This window comes from Budorcas taxicolor, chromosome 13, assembly GCF_023091745.1.
Source record: "Budorcas taxicolor isolate Tak-1 chromosome 13, Takin1.1, whole genome shotgun sequence".
Taxonomy (NCBI): domain Eukaryota; kingdom Metazoa; phylum Chordata; class Mammalia; order Artiodactyla; family Bovidae; genus Budorcas; species Budorcas taxicolor.
In genome coordinates, this window is record NC_068922.1 from 40461556 (window position 1) to 40478355 (window position 16800).

Below are 16800 nucleotides of genomic sequence, written 5' to 3' on the forward strand. Positions count from 1 at the left end.
GTACTCCATTGTGTTTTTCTGCTGGGTCAAGGATAAGTTATGTGCACATTTGAATGTTTATAGATATGTACCCATTCTTGTCTGTACCCCTTTTTTTTGTTGTTAAAAATAATAAATGTAGATTGTAGTGCTTGAAAGAGTTAGATTAGGTGGTCTCATTTTACAGGAAAGGGGACTGTTTAAATAGCTTAGAATATGAAATAGCTTATGCAGACAGGAGGCTTGAGAGTCCCTTCCAAACCCAGTTCAGTGCTATTGAAGTTACATTTGGTTAGAGTGATATAAGATAAAGTGTTCTCTTTCTACCCGCTGTGCTTTATTATAGAGACAGGGTGATAATTATGGTCTTGTGAATCCCATTTGGAGCCCTTTCTTCCTTTTAGTTGTGGGCTCAGAGAAGGTATTCCTGATCCTGGCTCTGTGGCAACTACTCCCTCTCTGTGCTGAGTCTCTGAGTAAAGCGAGCTTTCCATCTGGGGTGCCTGAAAGTATTGCAGCCCAGTGGAACTGTCCTGGGCCCGCCCTTGAGCTGTGCGGCCTTCAGTGCTGTGGCCTCATAGGGGGTTTGTCTTTTATTGACACGTCGCTTGTTCACCTGACTGCACTGCGTTTAAGGGTTTTGGTCCAAATTTAAGCCCTCAGGTTCTACTGTATGTGGTGAAAGGATTGTTTGGACGTATTACTTAGCTTTTCCATTTGAGTGTGCTATTTTTGTAAGAGTAGCTGGTTCAAAATAATGTACAAATATAGTTGTAAATGTTTGAAATAGTATGTGAATATGAAATACCCATTTTCAGGCACCGCGCGCTAAAATGAACCAGCAGCGTTCAAGGAGGTTCCGAGCATCCAAAGAAGGCATGGAAGCAGCGATAGAGAAGCAGCGAGTCAGGGAAGAGATACTGGCAAAAGGTAAAGAGCATGCACCTTGGGCTTAGATGTGTTACACAAACTGTGTGGAGGGGGCAGGGCTGGTGCCTTCTCCTTACAAGTAGGTAGGGTTTTAATTTAATTAGGATCCCAGGATATCCCGGAGAAGTCTATGTTTACTGTTGAGGAAAAGTAGTTAATAGAATCGTTTATTCCTTTAATAAGCTTGTTCGTTTCTGTGTAGTAAAAGGGAAGTGAAAGTCTCTCAGTTGTGTCCAGCTCTTGCGAACCCATGGGACTATACAGTCCCTGGAATTCTCCAGGCCAGAATACTGGAGAGAGTAGCCTTTCCCTTCTCCAGGGGATCTTCCCAACCCAGGGATTGAACCCAGGTCTCCCACATTGCAGGCAGATTCTTTACCAGCTGAGCCACCAGGGAAACTTGTGGACAAAAGGAAGGAATTATGTAGGGAGAGCAAATTGTCAGCTTCTGTCAGGGCGAGTGCAGCCCTTCGCTTCAGTTTCATCTGTCTATAAACTAGAAATACATCAAGTGCTTCTTATTGCCTTTTGCTGTGGGGGCTGTTAGGAAGCTGCAGTACTGTAAGCATTTTCCTCCCATCAGTCTTGGTGGCTTGCTTGCTGCTTCTCCGTAGCACTCAAATCTGTATGCAGAGGCCTGGGATGATGGCACCATGTTTCTAGGCTGTCCTGGGATCGTGCACACTCACTGTGCCCAGAGCTCCCTCAGTTCAAGAAGGACCCCATTGTGGGGTCGAATGGGGTCATCTTTGCAGTCCGTCTAAGGCCTGATGGGTCCAGAGGCAGGAGTTGGCTGCGACTCAGAGAGGAGGGAGACCAGGGTGCTAATCCCCTGGGACTGCTTCTCCGAAGACCCCTGTGGGTGAGGTGAGGTGAAGCTCAGTGCCTGCAGGGTGTCTCATTCTCTGTTGTGTTACCTGAGGCAAAGTGATAGACTAGGAGAGCCACCATTATTGGTTCAGGATGTTGTGTCTGGCAGGTGGAAAAAGAGGCGTAGTGTAGTTGTCTGAGGCTTGTAGTTACAGTGCATTTAATGTTTTTTAATTTGCTGCAAGTGTGCAAGTACATACATATTTTAACAGCTTGTAATTAATATTCTGATTACTGTTTGTATTTATAACAGGTTGTCTTTGCTTCTAAAGATGTCTTTTTTTCTTGAAGATGTTAGAAGAAGTTTAAGAAAAGGCTTTTCAGTGATACAGAGGAAAAAATAGAATTTCTAAATCGCTCTAGTGATATAAAGCTGTGATAAACTTGGCTTTTTAGTTTTTTCTTGGGCCCCTTCATCTTAAGAACTGTTACTGGGATTAGAGCCTCTACCCTGTGCGTGTGTGTGTGTGTGTGTGTGCGCGCGCGCGTACGCATGTGTGCGTGCTAGGTCATTAGGAAGAATATCATTGTTTTTACATAACAATAGAGTATATTCTGTGTACCATGTGTTGTTTGACAGTCATGTTAAAGCAGCTTCATGTAATTCGAGGGGAGGAATCTTATTTTCTTCGAAAAGGGGGAACATTGTTCCTCAGGTGACAACACTTCTCTTTCTTTATATTTCAACTTTCTGTTTTTGTTGTTCTGGTCTAATATTGAGTAACTTACCTCACTGTTTATGGGGAGAACAAAGCATTGCCCCTTCTTCTCTAGGTGGCTATCTTCCTCCAGAAGAAATAAAAGAAAGATTTGACAGCAACTGTATTACACCAGTAAGTAGTCTCATACTTTGCTAGCTATTGCTAACTCTTAAATGATAGGTTAATTTATTTTTTTCTATCATTTTAGGGAACTGAGTTCATGGACAATCTTGCTAAATGCCTTCGCTATTACATAGCTGATCGTTTAAATAATGACCCTGGGTGGAAAAATTTGACGGTAAGTTTCACATTTTGGTACTTCAAAAAGATGAGGGAGACAATTTGAGTCATGTCAAAGTCATGTCCTTTGATAGGACTGACATTATTTGTCTTTTTCTCCCCCCATGAAATGCTGGTTGACTGTTAGAGGAAAGAGAAGCTTCTAGGGTTATTAGAGATGGGGTGCCTTGCATGGTCCAGTGACCGGCAGCCGAATTTTCTCTCAGTGCCAATTTTGTCCTCTTACCGTTGCTGTGAAGCCATAAGATGGGACTCATGATTTAAAATACATATATATGAAAGTAATTTCTGTTGTTAGAAATCAAAATACAGCAGGATAAAAGTCATGGGCCTGCCTTTAAAGAATGGCTGTGTGCTCCTGAGTATTTAAGTAAAATTTAAGCAAAATGTTTATATAACCTTGGGTTCATAAGCCTGTTTCCCTGTTAATTAGATGTGGTACTCTGTATTTAATGGGTATCTCTTACCAGTTACTCTCAGGGCTTGTGTGGCTCAGTGCTGTATACTTGAGTAGCAGTGAAGAGTAGAAACTTGTGAACTGATCTGTTTTTCTAATGGCTAAGTTTGACCCCAAAATTTCATTTTTTCTGTTTCAAGTAGTCAGTTAACTAGTGAAATAATTTTGATGTCTAACACACACCTTATTAAGAAAAATTTCCAATTAGTAACACTATTTTAATAGAATTATCCCAGTTTATTTAAAATGTTCAGTTCTGTTGATTTTTGAGCTTGAAAACTGGGAATGAACTAAAAATGTTTAAACTGTTTTTTACAGGTTATTTTATCTGATGCTAGTGCTCCTGGTGAAGGGGAACATAAAATCATGGATTATATTAGAAGACAAAGAGGTAAAATTCATATATAAATATTGATTATATGTTCTATTAAAAAAAAAAGACAAGCCATTGTGTAGAAAATGTTTGGTAAAATGTGATATTCCTGTAGTATGAAATCTGTTTACATAAATATATATTTCCCTTTTCTCTAGCCCAGCCTAACCATGACCCAAACACTCATCACTGCTTATGTGGAGCAGATGGTAAGTTTCTTCTCCGGGATCCGAATCTCTTGGGTTAAACAGTAGCGAGTCCATGGATTGGTGTGTCCATGAATTATTCATGGCTGCCTGGAAATTCTAAAATGCCATGCTTATTTTATGTTTGAGAGAGAACTAGTATGGAGTTATTTAATCTGTGGTTAATATTCACCTATCTTGATTTTTTATTTTTATTTTTTTTTCAACTTTTTAATATGGTCGTATATCTTTAAAATGGAAAGTTTCCAGGTGTTGACTTCTGAGTGGTAGTTACACTCTAGGCCCATGTTTCTGGAGGTCGTGTTCTTGGCCACTAGGAAGTTTTAGGCTTTTCAGCTTTGCTCTCTGTGTGATCCTTTGGGCTTTTCTTTGCCTTGCTGTCTTGTGTTATGATATCTTGCCTTTGGTTACAGTAAGGGTCTTCTGGAAATGCTCACTGTTTGGTATTTTGTTGTTGTTGATTGATAGCTGATCTCATTATGCTTGGCCTTGCTACACATGAGCCCAACTTTACCATTATCAGAGAAGAATTCAAACCAAACAAACCCAAACCCTGTGGTCTTTGTAATCAATTTGGACATGATGTCAAGGACTGTGAAGGTTTGCCAAGAGAAAAGAAGGGAAAGGTAAGAATTTCAGGATGGTAGTAGCCTCATTTAATATTTTTCAGTTTTATTTTTGTGATCAAACATACATAACAAACTACCAGTTTTTAGCCATGTTTAAATGTGCAGTTCAATGGCATTAAGTATATAAATGCCTCATTTTAAAAATAGATAAAAAGAAGACTGGTTGGTTTGATTTTTTTTATCTACTTGCTCTGTTACCCCTCATAGAGATGTATCTTTCCAAACTCCATAAACACACATTCACAACCTTGCATGCAGTCAGATTCTTTCTCCTCCCTGCTTTCCTAGCACAGCTTACATTTACACGAGGCTGAGGTCTCATAGGTAATAATGCCCGTTGTATGTGATTTGTTCGGTTATTCTTCTTAAAAGGAACTGTAAATCAAGTACATTAAACTTCTTGATACCTTTGAGTAACTCCTAGTTTCTCCCTGTTATGAGTTCCCTTGGTTATATCCATTTAAACCATTTATATCCATTTTAAAGGATGTCTGTTTTAAGAAGATGGTACCTCTTTAAAAGACGTGTTGAGTGAAAACTGGTAAAAAGTATACATAATCACAGAGAAGGGTGAGGCATGTACATTAAAATGTTAATGTTGGTTGGGTGTAGGTCAGGGTTTGGCACACTACACCTCTCCAGGTCCGACCTATGAGTTAAGAGGGTCTTTTGTTTTTAAAGGGTTGTAAAAATAAAACAAACCATGAAAGAATATGCAACAGAAACCATACATGTCTCCCTCCACAGGCTAAAATATTTAGCGTCTCGCCCTCTGTTAAAAACGAGTGTGTGCTCAGTCAGTGTCTCAATGGTAAAGAATCTGCCTGCCAGTGTAGACCCGCAGGAGACATGGGTTCAATCCCTGGGTCGGGAGGGTCACCTAGAGGAGGAAATGGCAATCCACTTCAGTGTTCTTGCCTGGGAAATCCCATGGACAAAGGAGCTAGTAAGCCCCATGGGGTCACAAAAGACTCAGACATGACTGTGCATCTGAACACTCAGCCCCTGGTCTAGGTGTGATTGAGATTGTGGGTAATTTTAATTTTTAAAATGGTTTGGTAAATTCTGCTCTTATTTAATACTTGTAATGTTAAAATGGGTCTTCCTTTAGAAAAAGCTGTGCTATTTGTTTGAATGAAGAAAGTTCCAAGATTCACAGTAGATATGTTGAGTCTTCACCCCCTTTCTTACAGCACGATGAACTGGCAGACAGCCTTCCTTGTGCAGAAGGAGAGTTTATCTTCCTTCGTCTCAGCATTCTCCGTGAGGTATGTGGCAGTGACCGTTGGCATCGGTGCGCTAATAGTAAGCCAACTGCTATTTGATGGCTTTAATAACAGCATTCCTTTTTGGTTGCAGTATTTGGAAAGAGAGCTCACCATGGCCAGCCTGCCGTTCACGTTTGACGTCGAGAGGAGCATCGACGACTGGGTCTTCATGTGCTTCTTTGTGGGAAACGACTTCCTTCCTCACCTGCCATCCTTAGAGATTAGGTGTGTGCGTGTGAGCTTGTGTCTTCAAGCTCCTGTTTAGCCCTCTGGCCTCTCCATGCAGTCTGGTCCTAATGCTTGATGTTTGTTTCCTGATGGCAGGGAAGGTGCCATTGACCGCTTGGTTAACATATACAAAAATGTGGTACACAAAACCGGGGTAAGTTCACTCTTGAATAATTTCAAAACAGAAGTGTTTGCTTTTGTAAGAAGGTCATTTTACATGTATTTTATCACTTACAGGGTTACCTTACAGAAAGTGGTTATGTCAATCTGCAGAGAGTACAGATGATCATGTTAGCAGTTGGTGAAGTTGAGGATAGCATTTTTAAAAAAAGAAAGGATGATGAGGTAAAGTGTTTCTCTTGCAGTAGCTCAATTGCTCCTGTCTCTCATAGGCTGTGATGATCCTGTGATTGTCCTCTTAACCTCTCTGAGTGCGCTGTTGAATCAATGTAGTGTATCAAATACCAGTGTGATCACGAGTGGTCAGTGCTCTGACAATTTTATAAAGGCTGTGATGCTTGCTGTGTGGAATTATGTATTGCACCCTGTGTGAGTTGCTTTGTACCTTCTCTCTTTTTAATCTCAAGTAAGATATAAATCCAAATACCTGCCTAATCAATGGGCCGTGAAATGAGGGTTCCAAAGCTAGAAGAATGCTGGAATTGAACTGCTGGCTGCCGTGTTTTATAGGCACTGTGTATGCTCTGGACTTTGCAACTCTGTACTCTGGTGGCAGAATATAGGGGATCTGGGATGGATTGACTGCATTGGCTGAGGAAGAGGGTTGCAGCTGGTGTAAGAAATGTGGGCGTGAAAGAAGGAAATAAAGTCGCAGAGCATTTTGGAATTAGTAACGTGTGATAGGGTGAGTCTTAGCATGGGCAGTGGTGAGTTTGCTGGAGCCATTCACCCAGGTAGTGAGCCCCCTGGGGGTGGAGATAAGGTCGAAATGCGTTTCGTTTTGGAGGTGCTGCGATTGAGGGGTCACAGGACACCTGAGAGGAGAAGTCTGTGAAACCAGTCAGATGGATCCATGTGGAGCTCAGGTCAGAAGTCCTTCAGAAGGAGATTTGAGAACCATGAGCAGATGGGAGATCGTTCCTGTCTTGAGCAGAAACTTGACATCCCTGGGAGCTTATAAAGTGGGAAAGTGCCTCCATCAGGGGTCTGTGGGAGTGTGAAGGTTTCAGGAGAAGGTAAGGCTGGGGGAGGAAGCCCCTGGAGAGAGGCGAAGCTGTTGGTGCTGCCTGAGGTTGTCAGAGTGGGATGGATGGGCCCCTGGTCCTCAGGCTAGAGGGAGGGGCCGCAGCCTGGAGGCAGAGTGGGCTGGAGGGAGGCCACCAGTGGGTGAGAGGAGCAGAAAGGAAGCGGAGGAGACCCTTCAGCTTCTTAGTGCTACAGATCTTTATGAGCAGATTGCAACATAATATCGATTCATAACTTCCTGATCTCCTTAAAGATTAAGACATGTTATTGTATCTGACAAGATTTTGTGTTTTCCTCAACTTTGTGTTACTGTAGCTAATGGCCTCTTCTTTAGAAGCATGGGTACCATTTTGTATAACAGTGGGTGGACTGTAGGCATTTTTTCAAAGCCTTTGGTACTTGGTAATCTTCACATGTAAAATTCAGAGAGCAGAACTCACTCACTGTGAGGTATGACACACCCACCAGAACAGCCACTTGTAACGAGTCTTAACCGTCACGGCGGCTCCGCTTGCACTGCTGCCGTTCATGCGGAAGAAATAAACGACACACATTGTGTGTTACTGTATAAAATCGCATGTTAGAAAGGTCTTTTCCTGTGACTTTAGCAGACTCTGCAGTGTTAAATATTGATGGTATTTGGCATTAGACTGGGATGTGTAGGATTTGATAGAAACCAAAGTGCTTCAGACTTCAGTAAGTCATATAGTTTCCAGCTGGCCTGGCAGAGAGGGCGTTTGACAGCTCTGAGTCTTTGTTGGTGTCCGTGACTTGTTATGTTTTTTGGTATGGTTAGGCATTGTATTGGACAAATTTATGAACCCTCAGAAATTCAACATAAAAGTATCTGGGTGTATATATTTTCCAGGAACGTGTGTCCATGGCTTTTGACAGATTTCCAAAGGAATTCATAACACAGAAAAAGATGAAATATCAGTAAGGTCCTGTCCAGGTAGACTTGATCTGCTTATGTAGCTGCCTCCCTTAAAAAGAGCAAAATAGTAGAATGGGAGTCTATCGATATTTGTTATTAAAATTGAACAGTTAGGTCAGAAATGTCTTTTTTATTAGTTTTGATTTTTGCCTTGTATCTTGCAAATGTTCATTTATTCAGCACACATTTCCTGTTTACAACGTGCCAGATAATATTTGTATTCTGAGGGTTAGTGATACAACAAAAAAACAAAATAAAAAATAGATGGAACTTCTGAGCTCGTGGAACTGACATTCTTCTGGGGGAGATGGATAATTAAGACAAAGCTGAAGTGTAGTATGCAGGGTGTGAGAGAGTGACTCGTGCCGTGAAGGAAGTTAAAGCAGGGGACGAAGTGTCTAAGGAGGTCGCAGCCCAAGGAAAGGTGGCTGGAGAAGGCCTTGCTGATGTCAGGGAGTGGACCATGCAGATATTTTCAGGAAGAGCACTGCAGACACAGGGAATCACCCACCAAAAGGCTCTGGTCTGGAGCACTTATGGGATGTTGAAAACAGCGAGGAGCCTGTGTGGGAGCAGAGGATGCAAAGGGAAGGGAATAAAAGAGGTCAGAAAGGTGGTGGATGTGGTAGAACCCTCTCGATCATGAGCAGGACTTCAGCTCTCAGTCTGCATCACTGAAGTATAGAAGTGACAAAGTCTGACACGAACTAGGAAACATTAGCTCGAGCTGCTGTGTGGAGGCAGAGACAGAAGCATCAAGCCCAATTAAGAGGCTCCTCTGCAGTATGCTACGGGAGCCAGCATGGTGGCAGTGAAGGTGGTAATAGATGGTTGGATTTGGGATAGGCTTTGAAGCTAGAACCAGTGGGATCAGCTAAGGGATTAAATCCTAGGTGTGAGAGAAAGAAAGGTATCAAGCATGACTCCAAGGCACTTTTTTCTGAACAACCGAAAAATGGTCTGGTCTGAGTAGCTGTGAAGAGAAGACTGGGAGATGCAGAGATGGGGGTGGCGATTCTGTTTTGGACATGTCAAGGTTGAGACACATAGGTGGGGGTGTTGAGTTGGGAGAGGCTCTGGTTGGAGACTCATGAGACTAGGTGATTATTGCTATGAGAGCAGAGAAGTGGGGAGGTCCAGGTCTTGGGCCCAGGGGAGCAGCAGCTTTCAGAGGGTGGAAGGAGGGCTGAGTGAAGGCAGCAGTAGGAGTGAAAGAACAGGTGAGTGTGGTGTCCTGGCAGCGAGGTGAAGAGCGTGGTTTCAGAAGGAGGAGTCAGATAAGAGACGGCTCGTTAACTCTGCAAGCAGAGCGTGGTTAGGGAAATTGGTGGTGTTCGGATCTTAGGAGGTTTTAAGTGGTCAGTCAGCATGTATCTGGCATTCAGCCCCTCCTGGCAGAAAGTGCTAACCTCCCATCTTGTTAAGTGTTCTCTTGGGGTGGCAGTACTGCCTTGGAGGGTGGAAGTGCCAAGAGGAGGGTGATGGTCATTATAATACCTGCTGTGGGCACCTTTGCTGCGGTTTCAATGCCTGGGCACTCAGGCATGGGCATGGGAGGGATGCTTTCTGGGGAAGGACGCCTTTGAATGACTCGGTTAGTGGGAAGCAAGGTCAGCTCTAAATCCTGTCTAGTTGAAACCATGGCAAGATTTCAAAAATGAGGGAAGAATCAAGGCAGATTGGACCCTTTCCTGTGAGTTAAACTGAGCCAGAATAAGCAGTGCAGACATTTGTCTTTTCTTCCTTCTCTCATTGGGTCTATTTGGTGGTGGTCATTGGGGGGAGCATCTGAGTGGTAGTGTTTGCCTGGAGCCCCACTCTTCTCTTTATCACATGCCACACATGTGATAGGGTAGGGACTGTCCAGCCCTTCTTAGGTAATAGAGGCTCATTATTAAATTGTCCTGTTGAATTTTTAAAATTTTCATCTTGATTATGAACTATATTCAGCTACAACTTAAAGAATTGTTTTCTTACTTATGTGTATCTTCTTTATACTGCCAGCCTATTCACTCCAGGGTAAAACCAAGGGTCTTTGTCATGACTCTTACATTCTTCCCTGAAATGATATTAAAAACTATCTGAAAAAAAATTAAGAGGAACCATTTAAATTGTATATAAACCCATTTTAGAATGCCCTCTAGCCATGTGTAGTTCTGATAAGCAGCACTTTGAACATGCAGTCTATTGCCTAGTTTCATTATGTACCTAGGTTTCTGGGGTCTTCCTTTAAAACTTAAATTGTCTCTCGAATCATTCCTGGTAATGTTTAACTCTTACATTTTTGTGTAATTATTTGACAGAATATGTGGATTTTATACTTTTAGGACAGTTTTAGAAGACGACAGAAAGAAAAAAGAAAGAGAATGAAGGTGAGTTCTAACTCATAAGACTGGCAGTGCTATAAGTTTACAATTTGGGAGGAAGGTGTTCATTACAGTAGCTTTTTATTTTTTACCCAGTAGGATCTCGTTAGAGACATGGTACCCACCCAACTGCCTTCCTGCCTGGTATTGATTTTAAAGGAGTCCTATCTAAGCACTGTCTCGAGTCTGAAGGGAATACTTGATGGGCAGGAGGGGCAGGTGGTACTTAGTTATTTGAGTTTTTTACAATAATCAGTTATTATTATTGTGTTTTTAATAAAAGCAGTCAACCTTTGGTACCCCTTGAAGTCACTGTGCTCTGTCTTTTAACTTCATCAGGTTAATCTTCCTGGAATAGGATGCATGCATGCTCAGTTGCATCCGATTTTTTTGCAGCTCTGTGGATTGTAACCACCAGGCTCCTCTTTCCATGGGATTTTCCAGGCAAGAGTGCTGGAGTGGGTCGCCATTCCTTTCTCCAGGGGATCTTCTTGACCCAGGGATCGAACTCACATCTCTTGCTTGGCGAGTGGATTCTTTACCGCTGTGCCATCTGGGAAGCCCACAGAATAGGATAGCTACCTGCAGTTTTGTTGTTTCTCTGCTCAGAAATCAGCAGTGACTCTTTAGTCCCCCTCAGAGTCCATTCTCAGTCTGGCTTGCAGAGTGCACTGGTGTCTGGTCGAGTTCCTGCTGCCAGCTCCTCCCTTCCTGTCTTCTCAACATCCTCTAAACAAGCCAGGCTGCCCCTGCCCCAAGCCTGGCCCCTGTTGGCTCGTCCAAAGGTTCCTCCTCCCATCTGTGCACACTTCACCTTCTCCATGGCTTCCCTTGCTGCCTGGCTGGTGCCTGGGTTGAGCAGGCCTTTCCTTTACCTCTTGTGATTCTTGTCATCCTTCCTAGATTCTAAACTCAATGGAGTTGAGGGACTGCCTTTAATTTTCAGATTTTATTGGGTTTGATCAATTTCAGGAACCTAGAAAGGAGAAGAGTAATTTATTGCTGAATTAGTTCCAAACAACTTAGATCTGGGGAGAAGCCTGTTTGGTTACTGCTTTCTATTTTCTTAGTTTTTTAAATTGAGGTATAGTTGATAACTGAAGAAGGGAAAGGCTTACCCACTCCAATTTTCTGGCCTGGAGAATTCCATTGACTGTATAGTCCATGGGGTCACAAAGAGTTGGACACGACTAGGTGACTCACTCACTCATTCATAGTTGATATACAATATTATGTAAGTTTCAGGTGTACAGCATAATGATTCACAGTTTTTAAAGGTTATAATCTATTTACAGTTATTATAAAATGTTGGCTGTGTTCCCTGTGGTGTACAGTATATCCTTGCAGCTTATTTATTCTATCCATAATAGTCCATACTCTGTATGATTATTTTCTTTCAGTCAGTATTTGTTTTTAAAACATCTGTCAGTCATAGCTGTCATCTGTTATAGCTGTTGTCATAGCTCTGATTGGCAATAAAGAGTTAAATTCTAGCAAGATGAAGAGTGAATAAAAGCTGTATTTCCTAAGTACAAATCAAACTCTTGACTTTTTTTTTTAACCATTAAGGTAAAATGTTAATGTTATTTGTTATTTTTATTTGACTAGAATTATGTCTTGAACGTGTAGAGAAATTGTAAATAAATGTAGTAGAACAGCCTGAGACTTGAATAGTTCCATAGAGTGGAACTGAATGTGACGATGGCTATTCTCAAACGTCACATGTATGTACCAGAACAATGAATTATATGAACTTTTAGAGCAGAGTTGCTATCAGACTGTTTACAGGGTGAGTTACCATCATATCAAAGTGTAAACAACCCTGAATGTTAACAGAACATTTCATCTTTTACATGCTTATAGTGGGGTCTCTTTCCATTGCCCTCTTTTTTACCCTGTCATGCAGTTGTGTTGTGGTTTGATTTTAATTTCTACATTCGTTTGTCTTCATTTATTTTAGAGAGATCAACCATCTTTCTCTCCTGGTGGAATATTAACCCCTCATGCGCTTGGTTCAAGAAGCTCACCAGGATCTCAAGTGGCCAGTAATCCAAGACAAGCAGCTTATGAAATGAGGATGCAGAATAATTTGGTAAGGGACTCACTTTTCATGTAGCGTGAAAGGGTGGTGGCTTACCAGGTGCCCCTTGTAGTTGTGTGTGAATTTGATCATGTAGCCTGGAGGTGTTTTTTGTTTTACAGCTTTTCTCAATGTCTTTTGCCTTGGGATATTTTTATTTCTGTTAAATCTGCCTTTATCAATATGAAATGATCTAAATGTGAATATGAAATATGAAAATACCTAAATGGTGTGAAAGGAACAAAAATGCATGTAAATAAGATGGCTTAGTGGCTGCAGTGTTTCTGTAATGAACATGGGCCTCAGTGTTTCCAGCTCCTCCCCAAGGCATGATGGTGATGGTGGTGGAAGCATGACGGAACATCCACATGTCTCATAGCTGGGGCAAGAGAGGAGGGAGGGTTTTGCTACCTAATTTCCCCTTTCTTCCAGGGCATTTTATAGAATGGTATTCCTCAGTCTGTTAAGTACAGGTGCTCATTACTGCCTAAACTCTCGATCTCTGATTCAGTCATGGAATAGATCCAAGTATCTATTTTAAGGTAGCTCTCACTACCGAAATTCTAGTTGGTCCCTGTTTGTAAACTCAGGAACTAAATCGATTTGCCTTGTGATACCCCTCCATGTTTGAACTTTGTAATCCAGACTGCCGGAGCAGATCATCTCAGCTGGCAAGGCTGTACTCTGCCCATTAGCTTTCTGTTGTATTGACAAAAGACTCAAGAGCCCAGGGCACATGGCAAGACAGCAAGCAGGGATGAGGGAATAGACCATGAGCTAACACAGACAGACAGCAGATGATTGAAGCTATTGCTTATTTCAGTCTAGCAGGCCTGAGAGAAAGAGAACTCTGTGCAGGGAAAAAAGATACGTAACTTGTTACTATGATGAATTCAAGGAAATTGTGTAACTTTGGATATTTAAGTTTTATTATTCCTATTAGTTATCCTGTTGATGTTCAAGTTCTTTATTGTAGGGCAATCCTACATGTGGAAATTTTGCCATGTCAAGAGACTGAATTTATATCCCTATTAATTCACAATGAGAAGTTTTAGGACCTTAGATTTGAAATTGAAGAAACAAGGTTTTTCATCTTCCGAGAAAAGAAGCTTGCCTTACTGTTGTGGGTTTGTTTTTTTTATTTTTATTTATTTATTTTTTAGTATTATTTTTATTTTATATTGGAGTATAGTTGGTTAACAGTGTGTTGGTTTCTAGTTAAATTCAGCTGTTCATACATATACATGTATCTGTTCTTTTTGCTCTTTGTTTTCTTGTCTTATTACTTGCACCATTAACAGTGAGCTGCGGAGGGTCAGTGGAAGGAATTGCAGTGAGACTCTTGAGTAGGACAGAAGAAACTGATGTTTGTCATTGAAGAGCACAATGGCTACGGTCCCCACAGAGTGGACCTGAACGTGACTGGCAGCACCGTGTTGATGATGGAGTGCTGTTTCTTAACATCAGGGAGGCGTTAGGTCTAAACTCTGTCACCTGTGACACCTGGCCATACAGTATCATGAGTAAAGTTGATATTCTACATTTTAAAACAAAGGGTTATTATATTCTACATTTTAAAACAAACTCCATGTGAAATGTAATTTTGCTTTGTTGTAACAGACTTTCTTAGCCTATGGTTTGAACTGCCTTTATGCTCAGATTTTACAGTTTCATCAAAATAGCCTCCTGAACTTCTCAATTTAAAAAGTTCAATTTACTCAAAATATCTAATAGATTTTCACTAACAAAACCTTTACTGTGAAAACCTTTTCTGCTGCATATGTTTTTGTTCACTTGAAACTAAAGTTGCAGAAGATTTTAATTTTTAGTTAAATATTAAAGTATTGTAGGGTATGCCTATCCTCATTGAGTTAGGTACGTAGAGAAGAGAACACTGAATTTAAACTGGTATCCAAGTCTTTGAAATACTAATGTATATTCTTCTGAGATGACCAGTAGATTTTTATTTGTACATTGAATTTTAAAGCAGTGTATATAAAATATTTAATAATTTAATAGTTACCTGGCTGAGTCTTATTACTAAACTGTTGCTTTCCAGAGTGGTTATACTATGCTAGGTTGAACACATAACATTTAAATTCATTTTCACCTGCTTGGCTATTTTATATGTTGTTAATTTATATATTTATCTTTTCACCCCTTTACAGTTTTGCCGTTTGATTAGAAGAAAGTGACTGTGAATTTGTAAGATCAGGGAATTACCAAAGAAAAGAAATATTTAAGTAATAATTTTAAAAATCTATAAAATTCAATTTTTCTTTTGAAGCAGTTTTTGTCCTAAGAACGTTCAAATTCATTTAAGCATAGGAAGCTTCGTACCATATTACTCTTTTTGGGGAGAAGTACAATAGGCCAGAATCAGTCTTTATGCTTTCTAAATATATTCACCATATCTATTTAACAGGTTTAAAAAATAACAGCTTTAAATAAGGTATTACCATGAAGCATGCTGGTAGAAGCAGTGGGATGTAGCTTCTTTTGTGAAATGAATAATCAAATCCTTCCTCTGTAATGTCATAATTGTCTGCAGAGTCCTTCAGTCTCTCCTAATACGAGTTTCACTTCTGACGGCTCCCCATCTCCGAGAGGAGGAATTAAACGAAAAGTGGAGGACAGTGACAGTGAACCTGAGCCAGAGGATAACGTCAGGTGAGGCTATTTTTGGGTAGCACTTTGTTAGCAAATTGCTGAAATAGAGGTGGTCTAATTAATGCTATTTAGCTCAAAGAAGCAGTGCCTTCAGTTGCTTGCCTGTGATCTTTTTATCCACCAGTAATTAATGTGGAGGGTTAGGATAGTCAGTAAATTCCAGTGAGATATGTAAGCTATAGCTGTTAAACCTAAGTATCTAGATTAGTATGCGTGCAGGTTCTCATCCTCCAAGCCACTTTTCCTCTGAGACCAGGCGCTAGATAGGCTAGGCATGAGGTGCTTAGCTCTGACTATGTGTTCTGAATGTTACTCTGTGGGGATTAAATTTTCAGGCTGCTTAACCCAGAAAGTTCAGTAACACTTGGATACTTGATATAGTTTGCTTTAATCTTCTCAGTTGAAAAGTTTCTTCCTCAGGATGAAATATGCAGAAATCATTTGGTTAAGAAATAGGTATATTTTTAAAAACCACAGATTTGTATATGTACAGTTCTATTTCATGACAGAGGAGTTTCCCTTTAACTGTATACTTAATATTTATGATGGGAAACTTTGATTCTTTCATTTGTCCAGATCAGAGATTAAATAACCTCTTTTATAATTAAATCTAAGCTTGAATCCTAGACTCCCAAGTGCAAAAGGCCAACAGTCTCAATAAATGTAACTCATTAATAATTTAGCAAAATAATATAGTCCAAAGTTAAGTGAACAATAATGGTCCAAAAGCATGCACAAAAGAAGCTCATGCTTCTTATATAGATTATGGATGGTGTGTTTGTGTTTATGATTAGAAACCTCACAAATGTCATATGTGGTTCTGCATTTTCCAAACAACCTTTGATGTCGGATACTGCAGTCTGTGATGATGTGTCATCGTACTTTTACCTTACCTGAGTTTTTGTCCTCTGCTTCTGTAACAATGGATTTTCCTCTTTGAGTGTTTTTTGTCTTACTATGAAGTCGTCATGATCTGGCTAGCTTAATAGTAAACTAATTAATGCTAGCTTAATAGTAAACTTGATTTATTTAGTATTTTATTGTTTAATTTTGGTGCTGGGAATAATCATGATGGAAATGCTTCTATCAAGAAATGCTTGGGATTCTTAGCATTTATTTTCTTACTGTCTTTTGTATGATAGTGATAATCTACATCATGAATAGAGATATTTCTCCAGATTGATGTTCTGTGAATCCTTTGTGTAGCTATGAAACCTTTCATAGCTAGAATGGCATATAGTGAAGAACCAGTTACCCCAGGTCGCATTTTGCTGCACAAAATAAATGGAGATCCGGCCCAGCTGCTCACAGACACAGCTCACAGCTCTGACGACTGATGCTCAGATGCTGAGTGTGGCTCCTGAGGAAGGAGCTGGCAGGGCTGCTCCCACTCCCAGGGTGCACCCTGAAAACAAACGGGCTAAATGAGATTCCTACTTTCTGCCTTTTTAAAAAAAAACGAAATCGTCTCTGCACTTCTTTCACTTAGGGAAAACAGGCATTGATGGAGGTCTTTTGCACAAGCCAAGTAGTGTAAAGTGAACTTTGGAAAGGGCTTACCTGTATTCTGAAACATGACTGCAGTTAATTTGTAAGGTCTGGC

General features: G+C 40.7%; 1 protein-coding gene across 2 annotated transcripts in view; it reads left to right on the top strand.

Moving 5' to 3' along the window:
- XRN2 (5'-3' exoribonuclease 2) overlaps positions 1-16800 on the top strand; it is a 66552-nt gene that overhangs the window by 14643 nt on the left and 35109 nt on the right. The window contains exons 4-16 of one of the 2 annotated variants that reach the window (XM_052650527.1): positions 798-909; positions 2554-2612; positions 2689-2778; positions 3556-3628; positions 3769-3819; positions 4285-4442; positions 5639-5713; positions 5805-5938; positions 6038-6095; positions 6179-6286; positions 10409-10453; positions 12408-12539; positions 15079-15197. In XM_052650527.1, coding sequence (XP_052506487.1) covers positions 798-909; positions 2554-2612; positions 2689-2778; positions 3556-3628; positions 3769-3819; positions 4285-4442; positions 5639-5713; positions 5805-5938; positions 6038-6095; positions 6179-6286; positions 10409-10453; positions 12408-12539; positions 15079-15197 — 1214 coding nt within the window. Of the gene's footprint in view, positions 1-797; positions 910-2553; positions 2613-2688; positions 2779-3555; positions 3629-3768; positions 3820-4284; positions 4443-5638; positions 5714-5804; positions 5939-6037; positions 6096-6178; positions 6287-10408; positions 10454-12407; positions 12540-15078; positions 15198-16800 lie in introns of those variants that run through there. The other variant, XM_052650528.1, reaches the window with a different exon arrangement.